Below are 11,154 nucleotides of genomic sequence, written 5' to 3' on the forward strand. Positions count from 1 at the left end.
AGGCAGATGGGAGAGGAACTAATGAAATCACCTCGCTTGGCCCTCTGTGCAGACCTCAGAGATAACGCCACATTGCCAGGCAACCATCTGGGCTTTTCCACCTGCAGGTCTGATAAGGGGCTTGGCAGAGCTGTGTGTTTGGAAAATATGATTTTGTAGGCAAGGCTGAAGGGGTGTTGATTTTGCTGTCCACTACCACAGGTTCCCTGATCAGATGTGCAGCTGCCACTTTCCCTGGGGGTGGGGGGGGAAGGAGAGGGGACAGAGCCGTTTCCTAGGATCCCAGGGCCTTTGCACTGACTGTCTGTTCTGCTGTGTGTCTGCCTGGCTCTTTCCCTTGACTCGTTCAAGTCCTTGCCAAGTTATAGCTGCACGAGGCCTGCCCTGACTACCATAAAGCCTTCCCGCACCCCCTGCCTTGAGGGTCCAAGGCCTCTCACCGGGCTCAGTTCCCTCCTTTCCCCAAAGCCTCTGCTGCCTGCAGATCTAGTCAGCAATGCACTGCTGTATTATGGCTCATGGCTCAGCATCTGTGTCCTTAGCCCAAAGTACAATCTCCAAGAGGGTCTTGTCTCTTTTCTTGCTAGCATATTCCAGGAATCTGGAGCAGATCTCAGGACACAGGAGCTGCTCAATAAGTGTTTGTTGAATGAAAAAAAGATCTCCCCTTCTCAGTATCCACACAGCTTTGGTAGAACTGAAAAAGAACCTAGGCTCAGAATTTATCACTGCCCCTAGACCAGCCCCCTCTCCACCACCCCAACCTCCTCTGGAAGAGGGGCAATGCATCCTGGAAGGAAAACCCAAGGCCGGGCACCAGGGAAGTGTGAGAGGAGGGGGCCTGTCACCCCGCTCTTGAATGTGTGTGACTCGGGATGGAATTCTCCCTTCCTGAGCCTCATCTTCCTCTTTTGGTAGATGGTAGTAGCAATACACTCCCACACTGCCACTTCGGGGGCTGACAGCCTGAGCTCAAAGTGTGCCGCACCCCTCCCACTTACCAGCCGTGTGGTGTTAGGCAATTTAGGCCATGGCTCTGAGCCGCTTTCTCCTGATCTACACAGGGGTAAGCAACCTCTGCGCTTGGCTCACTCGTGGGGGGGCGGTGGCTGTCATTTTCATCTTTTCAGAGGACTGTGGGAACCTGTCTAGCAAGAGTACCTGGCTGGGGGCCAGAAGCTTCGAGTGGTCTTTGTGTTGGGGGGACCCCAGGCCCCAGGGATTTCCTCATCCACCCACCTATCATTAGAGCCCAGCTGACTCAAAGCCTTGTTCATTCTCTCAGTCCGGAGGACTCTGTCCTAGGCCCCCAACTCCCATTTAGACCTCTGTCCCGACCATGGGTACTGCAGTGCCGACCAGGTACAAGGTCTTTCCTAGAAGGGTCAGGCAGACGAAGAACCACCTCCAAATTAGGGCCCAGAATGAAGCCTGAGAATGAAGGGCAGAGATACGGGTGAGGACTTGGCTCATGCACTTGGGTCTTGAGTCTCACACATCTCTCATTTATGTGTGACTAGAAATGCAACAGGCGCTGTGCGGGTGAGATTCTTCTTTTCAGCAGCAAAGACAGAAGTCAGCCCAACTGTCTGCATGTGAGACTGACCCAAAGAGCACTCGTGGCTGAAGACACGGGGACACGCGGTTGCGCTGTGGCACTCAGGAAAGCGAGGTACAAAGCTGTGACATGTCACAGTGACCCGATGTCATGGGCCCCGGGTACGGAATCCTTCAGCACGCGGCTGGAAACCAGGCTGGGGTGAACACAGCCGCCTCGACGCTGGGTAAGAGGGGTGCTCCTCAGATCCACGCTCCTTCGGTGCCCCTCTCCGGCACCCCGGGTCGAGAACACTCAGAACAAAGAGGAGAGAGCTGGGCCAGCCAGCACCCAGGCCGGGCGGCCCCGGCGTGCCGCGCTCCAGTTGCACGTGGGCCTGCAGGTGCCCGCGCTCGGAGGTCCTGGTGGAAGGGAGCGCAGGGCTCTGCCAGCCCCGGGACGGCGTGGGGCCGAGTGGGGCCGAGGCGGCCAGGGGTGAGGCTGGGGGGGGGTGGGGGGGGTGGAGCGAGCGGGGTGGGGCAGGGGGCGGCCCGATGACGTCACTTCCGGGGTCGGGGTATAAAAGCCGGGCACCCGCGCGCTGCCGCCACTGCAGTGCTCCAGCGCGGCGCGCAGAGGCTCCGGGGCAGACGGCAGACGACGCGCGCCCGTCCCGTGCCCAGCCCGGCCCTGCCCGGACCCCCGCCGCCCGGCCCGGCCCGGCCCACCCCCTCCGCCCCCCCTCCTCCCCCCGCCGCCCGGCTCCCCGGCTCGCCATGCGCTCGGCCGCCGTCCTGGCGCTGCTGCTCTGCGCCGGGCACGGTGAGCCAGCGAGCGAGCGAGCGAGGGTGGCGGCGTCCCCGCCGGCGCTGCGCTTCAGCACCGCGGACAGCGCCCCGCGCCCGGCCCCGCCCCCGCCCGCGGGCCAGCCCCGCGGCGCACCGGGACCCCGACCCCCCAACCTCGCAGGACGGGGGGCCCCGCGCCCCCGCCCGATGCCTGGGCTCGGCGCCCTGGTGGCTTCCGGGGCAGCACGGGCTCCGCGCCCGGCCGGCCAAGGTCATGGGGAGAGGGAGGGGGGCCGCCCCCCCGCCCCCCGCCTCCTTCGGCATCCCCGCACCCCCGCGTCTCCCTCCTCCGCGCCGGGGGTCCCCTCCACGCGGCGTCCGTCCCCGCCGCGCCCCGCTGCTCGCTGGCCTTGTTTTCCTTGCGCCGGGCTCCGGGGCTCCCTCAGGGCAGGGCGAGGCCCTCCCCGGCCGCCTCCGCCTCGGGGCCGCCGGCTGGGGCAGCTTGCAGCCCGGGCTGGAGAGCCACGGGCCTCGCGTGCGGGTTGGGGGCGGGGGGACACTCGGGTGGGGAGCACCGGACGCACGAGTCCCGGGAGCGCGTCGGAAAGGCCGGGCCCTCCGCGCGGTGACCCCGTGCTGTCGTTTTCTTCTAGTCTCTGCCCTTCCTGTGAACAGCCCTATGAATAAAGGGGATGCCAAGGTAAGAAGGGGTCCAGGGGTGCCCGGGGCAGGGGAGGCTCCTGAGGACACCTCGCAGCCAGTTCTTGGGCAGCTGCAGGAGGGACTTTGGCAGAAAGCCAAAGCCGGGACTAGGTGCTGAGCCTGGGCACAGCCTGCGAAATAAGCTCTCAAACCTGCTGCTGTCCGCTCCGAGGGGCTTCTCTGGCCTTTGGTGAGCTTTAGGTGCAACCCAGAGGGACCCCGGTGTCACCTGCTGGGGCAGCCCCCGGCCCACCGTCCTGCCCACTTGGTGCAGGAAGGGGTGGCTACTCATCAACCTGCCCAGGCTCGGGCCTCCTCCTTGTCCCCGTCCCCAGTTTCTGCCCACAACTCGCCCTCCCTTGCAACTTCTCAGCCCTCCTACCCGACGTCCCAGACAGTCGGGAGCTGATGATGGAGCCACTCAGAAAAGGGTGTTAGAGACTCTCGTAGCGGCTCCTGTGGAGGTAACAAACACCCATGACACATACTTGGAATTTGTTCTCTTCTGAGCTGGGACTATTTACCCACATGCTGGTGTGTGTGTGTGTGTGTGTGTGTGTGTGTGTGTGTGTGTGTGTGTGTGTGTGTGTACCTGAGTGTCAGAGATTTCTGACATCCCAAGAGCTGTTTTCTTCTGTTGGAGGCTACAAAGAAAACAAAAACCATCTGGGAGATTTCAGCCTCAACTTGCTCAGTTGTGTTTCCTATTTTAAAACGGCATCCAGGCCAGGACTGAAACCTCTGCCTCCCATTCTAAGCCGGGCAACCTTGAGAAGATTCCTTCACTTCTCTGAGCTTTCCCTTTCCCTCTAGGGTAGATGGGAAGCGAAGGAGCCATGGATGGGAAGTGCCTTGCACATAGTAGGTCCTCAGTTAACGGCACTGATTTTCCTGGAGGTCCCCTTGGTCTCCCCAGCCATCTCCGGAACACTCTCCAGTTCCTCTCTCCCAGAATCTGCCCTTACAGGGGGGAGTCTGATTTCCCTGGGGACGCCGTTGGTGGTGGCCGGGAGATACGGGGTGCAGGTGTTTCCGCGTACCCGGTCAGCACGTTCTGCCCAGCGGTCTGGGGTCATCCTGAGGTCGGGGCTACGCGGGCGGAGCGTTTGCCATCCCGGCTCTGTGGCTCGGTTGCCTTGGCACTGCACAGACGCAGTCTTCCACCCCCTCGCTCCCCGCCAGCGCCGCCCGGGCCTGTCTGACACATCCCGCTCCCCACCTGCCCTGACGGCGCGGGTCCCTCCCGGGGTGTGTGCGACACACTTCGTGCTTTACGGCGGCGTGTCGTCTCCTCGGCGCCTCTTTACCTTAGGAAGTACAATCGGGAAGATATTCCCACCCCCATTTTAACAGAAGAGGAAACTGAGGTGCAGAGAGGTAGCTGTTTGCCCGGGTGGCACGGCTGGGGGTGGTCGGCACCATCTTCTAGGATGATTCATTTATCGGGCACCTAGCTTGTCCGCAGTGCCCTGCCGGACTCACAGGAGACCCATGGATGTGTGCGGCTGGGCCTGCGGGGCCGGGCACGCGGTGGGAGTCGCTCTCCGGCCCCAGGCGCCGAGCCGCAGTCCGCCCTGCCGTCTCCCCAGGTCATGCGGTGCATCGTGGAGGTCATCTCCGACTCGCTGTCCAAGCCCAGCCCCAGGCCTGTGAGCCACGAGTGTCTGGAGACCCTGCAAGGAGGTATGGGCCAGAGGCTGGGGTGGGGGTGGGGGTCGGGGGACACCCCTGGAGTCTGGGATGGAAGAGGGGTGTTGAGGGTGGGCCTCAGGGCCTGCTGCCCCTTCCTAGAGGTCTGGGTGTGGGCTCAGCGGCTGCCTCTGTTGTGTAGCGAAAGAGCGAGTGGCACCATGGGAGGAGGGAGTCATTTCAGGGCTTACGGTACCACTGCAGGGTTGAGGGTTCAGAAAAAAATGCCCAGAACGCTCTCTCTCTCTCTCACTCTCCCCCCCTCTCTTTCTTCCCCCTCCTCCCATTTCTCTCCCTGCCCTCCCCTGGAAACGGCCCATGTCCCTCTGCAGATGAGCGCATTCTTTCCATCCTGCGACACCAGAATTTGCTGAAAGAGCTCCAAGACCTCGCTCTCCAAGGTACTGCCGCCACTGCACCGGATTCTGGGTAAATGCCAGTGACTGAGCCAGAAAACCAAGGTGGAAGGTTGAGCAGGGTCCTGTCAGGTACCCAGGATAGAAAGTGGGATCCTCCATGTACCTCGATCAATTGGTTATGGATGTTGTTAGAGAGATGATGGCTCAGAGAGGTTGAGTGACTCTCCCAAGGTCACCCGTGAGTGGGGACACGCTAGGGTCAGGTACAGCTCCCCGAAGGTCACCCGTGAGTGGGGACATGCTAGGGTCAGGTACTGCTCCCCGAAGGCCCGGGGCCTCTGGAGCTCTGCCACGCCAAGATGTTTTCAGGATGAAAATGCAGACAGGTTCTTTGCCTCTGTAAATAGAGAAGTCACTTGATCGCAGGGATAGGAGGGGCCCTGCCCCCTTCTGAGCAACTCCAGGGGTACTGGAAGAGGTAGGATCCCACTTGCTCCCCCATACCTGACCTTCCACATGCCCAGATGAGCCTGGGAATGGAGGTAGTGAGCTCCTGTCCCTGGGGGCAATCAAGCAGAGACAGACAGCATGTTAGTAGGGAGGGTTGGCTGCTCTTGTCCCTGCCCCCCAGCTCCTTCCTGGCTTGACAAACCCCGCCCCACCACACTGGGGCCCAAATCAAGATCAATGCTGAGTCCTGGGGGCCAGGGTCCTTGCTGCCTCCTGCCCAGGGTCTCCAGGGCACCGCACCCACCCCTCCGCCCCTGCACCCTCGGCTCCTTTCACACCTCCACAGCTCTGCGAGGCTCTGTCAGGCAGGGCTTGCTTCCCTTCCTCCTTCCCCAGTGGGGAAACTGAGTCAGGGAGCTGACTGGGAGGGGCCTTGGTTCTCACGGTGCCTGGTTAGGCATTCCTGGAACTGCGCACGCAGCCGCCAGGCAGGGCGGAGGGCTCAGTGGTGTGCACAGGTGTGTCAGGCCTGTCCCCAGGGTGCCTGGCCTCTCCCCTCCCGCAGGAGCCAGGGAGCGAGCGCAGCAGCAGAAGAGGCCCAGCAGCTTTGAGGAGGAGCTCTCCGAGGTCCTCCAGAGCCAGGGCGACGCGGCCGGGGCGCAAGGTAGGCACACCTGGCTCACAGGGCACGCGTGTGCGAGCGTGTGCATGCACACGTGCGTGTGAGTGACCCGCAGGGAGCTTGGAAGAGCAGCTGCGGGCGTGGGGTGCTGTGGTCCTCCTCCTGTTTGGGAGAAGCTATGAATGGCCCCTGCCCGGCCTGGCCCTGTGGTGCCAGGGGTGGGCGAGACGGTCCCCAGGAGTCTCCATCGGGGGTGCAGAGAGCACCACAGCTGTGCGTAGCCACACTGGCTTTGCTGCGGGTCACTGGGGGACCCCCCCAGATCCAGAGTCTGGACCACTGTGGTTCCTTCCATGGGTTGTGGGAGGGGGCAGTGTAGCACACGTGTGTGTGTGTGTGCGCGCGCGTGTGTGTGTGAAGGGGGGCGGGGCTTGGCTCCACCTCCACAGGCTGCGTAACGGGACGGTAGCCTCGCCTTCCTGCGGGTCTGTGAGTCCAGTGGCGGGGTGGGGCGCGAGGGGGGGTTGTGTGTCCACCAGTGTCTCCTCCAGCAGCGAGTTCTGCCATCCAAAGGCTGGGTGCTGTGGTTCATGTCTATAATCCCAGCTATTGGGGAGAAGGAGGCAGAAGGATCGACCTGCGTGAAGTCAGGGAGACGCCATCTCCATAGAGTACACACAGGAGGGCTGAAGTCGTACAGATCCACGTGTAGAGCGCTTCCTGGCAAGCGTGGGGCCCGGGTCCCAGCCCCAGTGCCGGAAAACACAAGGACTAAATGAACTACAACCCTTCTCATGCAAACCTAAAGTAGCGAGGATTGTCGCCTCCTGCACCGAACAGTTAAGGCGTTGCCCAGAACCGCACAGCAGTTCAGCTACTACCCAGGATTTGCTCCAGGGCTGTGTCTTCCGAGTACTTTTTCAAGTTCTGATTTTTAAAATTTGCTTCTGTGTGTGTGTGTGCACGCGTGTGTGTGTGTGTGTGTGTGTGTGTGTGTACTGGGTTTGAACTCTGGGCCTGCGCGCTGTCTCTGAGCTTTTTCCACTCAAGGCTAGCGCTCTACCACTTGAGCCACAGCTCCAGGTCAGGCTCTTTGGTGGCTAATTGGAAGTACGAGTCCCGCAGACGTTCCTGCCCAGGCTGGCTCTGAACCGTGATCCTCAGATCTCAGCCTCCTGAGTAGCTGGGATGACAGGCGTGAGCCACAGGTGCTGGGCTGCTTCTGCTTTACGGCAGCCCTGTGCCAGGCTGGGCTTCCTGGAGGCAGAGCCTCTGGACGCTGACTCCGCGCTGGCCTCGGGGAGCCCCGCAGGCTGGGTGCTCCCCGGGGCCTGACTCTGCCTGTTGTTTCTACAGAGGTGACGACAGAGGCGGCCCCAGAGGACGCCCAGCAGAAGAGAGAGGACGCTGAAGAGGCGAAGCCTAGTGGGGCCACCCAGGGGACCAAGCCCCAGGCCTCCCCAGAGCCTGGGCCAGGGTCCCCAGCTCCAGAGCACAGCCAGGCCCCTGGGGAGGAGGCGGCCACCACCCCCCAAGCTCCGGCCAGCCTCCCCGGCCAGAAGCAGCCAGGCCCCCAAGCCGTGGGGAGCCGCGAGGACCCCTCCCAGGGCCTGAGCGCAGCGCAGAGGCCGCGGGAGGAAGAGGAGGAGGCTGGGGAGAAGGCCGTCCCGCAGGACGAAGACCCCACGGCAGCGTTTGACGCTCATCCTGCCCTGGGCTCCAAGAACATCCAGAAAGGCGAGAGTATGTAGAGTGATCCCCCCCCCCCACCCAAGTGGACGGGAGGAGACCTCACCCCACCTTTATACCAATCCTGAGACGTGGCCACCCGTCCCACGTCGTGGGTGGGAAGCCGAGGCTCGGGGAGGCTCGGTGCTTTGTCCAGGGCCGCGCAGCTCGTTCGTAGTAAAGGCCGATTCCTACCCTGGTTGGTCCGAGTCCCTGGCCTGCAGCTCGCCCTCCTCCACGCGGTGCTCTCCCAACCCGGAAGGCAGGAGGAGACTTGAGCGAGGGGCAGCGCAACAGACGGGGCGCAGGCTCCCTGCGGGGAGGGGTACCCTAAGCTCGGGTGAGCGGGCTGGAGGCCAACACGTCCCTTAGGAGTGGGGAGCGCCAGCCCCTCTTTCCTGGTCTCGTCTACCCCGGCTGCAGGTGGGCTGGACGCGCTGGCCCCGGACGGAGCCGGGCAGCTGGGGGCCGAGCAGGCCCGGGACCCCACGGGGCACACGGAGGAGGAGGAAGAGGAGGAGGAGGCGGCGGCAGGGCCCCCCCGGGGCCTCTTCCAGGGCGGTGGGAAGAGCGGCGAGCGGCTCTCCAGGGAGTGGGGGGACGCCAAGCGATGGAGCAAGATGGAGCAGCTGGCCAAGGAGCTGACGGCGGAGAAGCGGCCGGACAGGGAGGACGAGGACGACGACCCCGACCGCTCCATGCGGCTGTCCTTCCGAGCCCGGGCCTACGGCCTCCCCGGGCCTCCGCTGCGATGGGGCTGGAGGCCGTCCTCCAGGGAGGACGTGGTGGAGGAGAAGAAGGAGGAGGAGGGCAGCGCCAACCGCAGAGCAGAGGTGGGGTGGGGGGGGGGGAGGCGCGGGGGGCTCAGTGGGGACTGGTGATCGGTGGGGGGGCTCAGTGGGGACTGGTGATCGGTGGGGGGGAGCTCAGTGGGGATGGGTGATCGGTGGGGGGGAGCTCAGTGGGGACTGGTGATCGGTGGGGGGGAGCTCAGTGGGGACTGGTGATGGGTGGGGGGAGCTCAGTGGGGACTGGTGATCGGTGGGGGGGAGCTCAGTGGGGACGGGTGATGGGGGAGGACGGGAGCTCGGTGGGGTCAGGAGATGGGGGGGAGGCCCGGGGTGGGAGGCCCTGGGAGCAGCCCGGGAGGCACCCAGGGACTAGCAAAGCTACAGGATCCTCTGTAGAGGTGAGGGCAAGCCGGGGCACCGGGGGTGCTTAGAGCTTTGCAGGGGGACAGCTTGGCAAGATGGGCCTGGGGGTCCAGGGACCCAGCCTGCTCAGGGCCACGTGGGCGCCGCGGGGCACGGGGGGCAGGCCCGAGTCCCAGCGGGGCGGGGATGAGGGCCAGCCGCTAGCCTGTGGTCCCTGCAAGTATGGCGGGCAGCCTCCGGTGACCCTCCCTCCTGTCTCTCAGGACCAGGAACTGGAGAGCCTGTCGGCCATCGAGGCGGAGCTGGAGAAGGTGGCCCGCCAGCTGCAGGCCCTGCGCCAGGGCTGAGGCGCCCCACGCGGTCCCGGCCCCGCTGCGCCCTCTGCAGGCCCGGGCTGGCGGGCGTGGAGGCTGCGCCCAGGAGGGAGGTGGCCTCCAGCCTCCCCCTGCCCCCCGCCCCGTGCCACCCCCGTGCCCTTCGCTCCCCTTCTGTTCTCAGCGCCTGCCCTGGACGCTCCTGCAGGGCGGCCCTCAACTTCCAAGCCGGATCATTCCTCCTCTTAACACAGGCAGCTTTCTAGAAGTTTCCCCATCACCTTCTTTATCCACTGGACACAAATGCAATAACTTCCGGGGGACAGCTGAGAACTTTCCAACTGTAATATAGTCCAGATAAAATTTATCTAAGGAAGAATAAACCTGCGCTGGGCTCTTGGCTTTTCTTGGAGTTTCTTCCCCCTGCACTCTGAGCGGGTGGTGGGGGGCGCTGGCTCTGGCAGGGGGGCGAGGGCATTTCCGTCTCCCTAAAGAACTCCTCTCTGGCCCCTCGCCACTGTTGACTTCGGCCTTGAATCTCCATTTCCCCATCTGCAGGATGGGGGACCGGCCTGTCCTGATGTAGCCTGTGGGAACAGGCGGGGGCTGCCGACGCCCCTTTCTCCTTTCCCAGCCACATGGGAACTGGGTTGGGCACCGCTTCTGCGGGCCCTGTCCCCGCCCAGCCCTCTGGGAGGCTGGGCAGGACAGTGCCAGCCTTGGGCCAGGGACCAGGCCTGCCCCCCCCCCCCCGGGTTCCCGGAAGTGGGCTCGTGGGTGTGCGCTGCCCTCTCCTGACAGCGCGCTCACGGGCCTGCTTCCCCAGCTCAGTCTTGCGCATTCAATCCAGCACATGAGCCCCAGTTCTGAGAGTGAGGGGACCCAGCTCATCCCTCCCAGGCAGGGGTGATGCTCCAAGCACTTGGATGTGGGGACCTTGTAGGACAATACAATCGGGCCAGGCCGGCCTGGGTGCCCTCATGGTCAGGGTCAGCCTTGCAGCCACCCTGAGCCCAACAGGCCTGTCCACATGCATGGCTGGGCCAAGCCCTGGCGAGGAGAAACCCTCCCCTCCGTGGGGGGGGGCCTGGACCCTCACCAGCCCCAACAGCCCTCACCCCTGTGCTCAGAGCCTATACCACAGGGGGCGCAGCCTGGACCAGGGGGGTCAGGGGACAGCCGGGGGCTGCTATTCTTGGCTAGTGCCCCTCATCTACGAGCAAGACAAAGAGGGAGCCAGCCCCGTGGGCAGTGCCGAGGAGGGGTGCAGTAGGCATCCTACCTGGAACTTCCTCAACAACAGCATGAGCCCCATGGGCCGGGACCCGAGGCTCTTTCACCCCCTTGGGGACGCAGGCAGGGCCCATGGAAAGCCTGCAGGCTGGAGTCCCCTGCCTGGCCATTCTCAGTGGAAGGGCCTAGCAGGCCTTCTTGGCCCTCTCAGAGCCTCAGTTTCCTCATCCAGGACACGGGAATACTACTTGCTATCTCCCTACCGGGTGGAGGAGGCAGGACCACGGAAAACCAGTACTAGGGTGGGGACAGCTGCTGTCTAGGGGTTTTATCCCGGGCCCCTCGGCTGAGGCCAGCTGCCCACGGCCGCAGCCCCCCCCCCCCCGAGGCAAAGGCAGCTCCTCCAAATAGCTGCCTGCTGCTGCAAGTTGTTTAATTTTAAAATTTTTATTATTAACTAGGTGTTGTAGCAAGTGTAAGTTGTTTATTTTGGTACCCGTGCTGGAACTTGAACTTATTAGAGCCTTGTGCTCTCGGCGGCTTTTTTTTGCGCAAGGCTGGTGTCCTGCCACTTGAGC

General features: G+C 63.5%; 1 protein-coding gene across 2 annotated transcripts; it reads left to right on the forward strand.

The window, feature by feature from the left end:
- Positions 1–2,302: 2,302 nt before the first annotated feature.
- On the forward strand, positions 2,303–9,732 carry Chga (chromogranin A). Of its 2 annotated transcripts, XM_048362354.1 has the most exons (8): positions 2,303–2,359; positions 2,979–3,025; positions 4,617–4,710; positions 5,049–5,117; positions 6,091–6,189; positions 7,504–7,890; positions 8,299–8,708; positions 9,293–9,732. In XM_048362354.1, the coding sequence occupies exons 1-8, from the start codon at positions 2,314–2,316 to the stop codon at positions 9,374–9,376; spliced, it is 1,236 nt and encodes a 411-aa protein (XP_048218311.1). In that variant the 5' UTR covers positions 2,303–2,313; the 3' UTR covers positions 9,377–9,732. The 2 variants fall into 2 exon arrangements, with proteins under 2 accessions (XP_048218311.1, XP_048218313.1); XM_048362356.1 differs by lacking the exon at positions 7,504–7,890.
- Positions 9,733–11,154: the final 1,422 nt, after the last annotated feature.

The sequence above is a fragment of the Perognathus longimembris genome, chromosome 14, assembly GCF_023159225.1.
Source record: "Perognathus longimembris pacificus isolate PPM17 chromosome 14, ASM2315922v1, whole genome shotgun sequence".
In the NCBI taxonomy this organism is placed as follows: domain Eukaryota; kingdom Metazoa; phylum Chordata; class Mammalia; order Rodentia; family Heteromyidae; genus Perognathus; species Perognathus longimembris.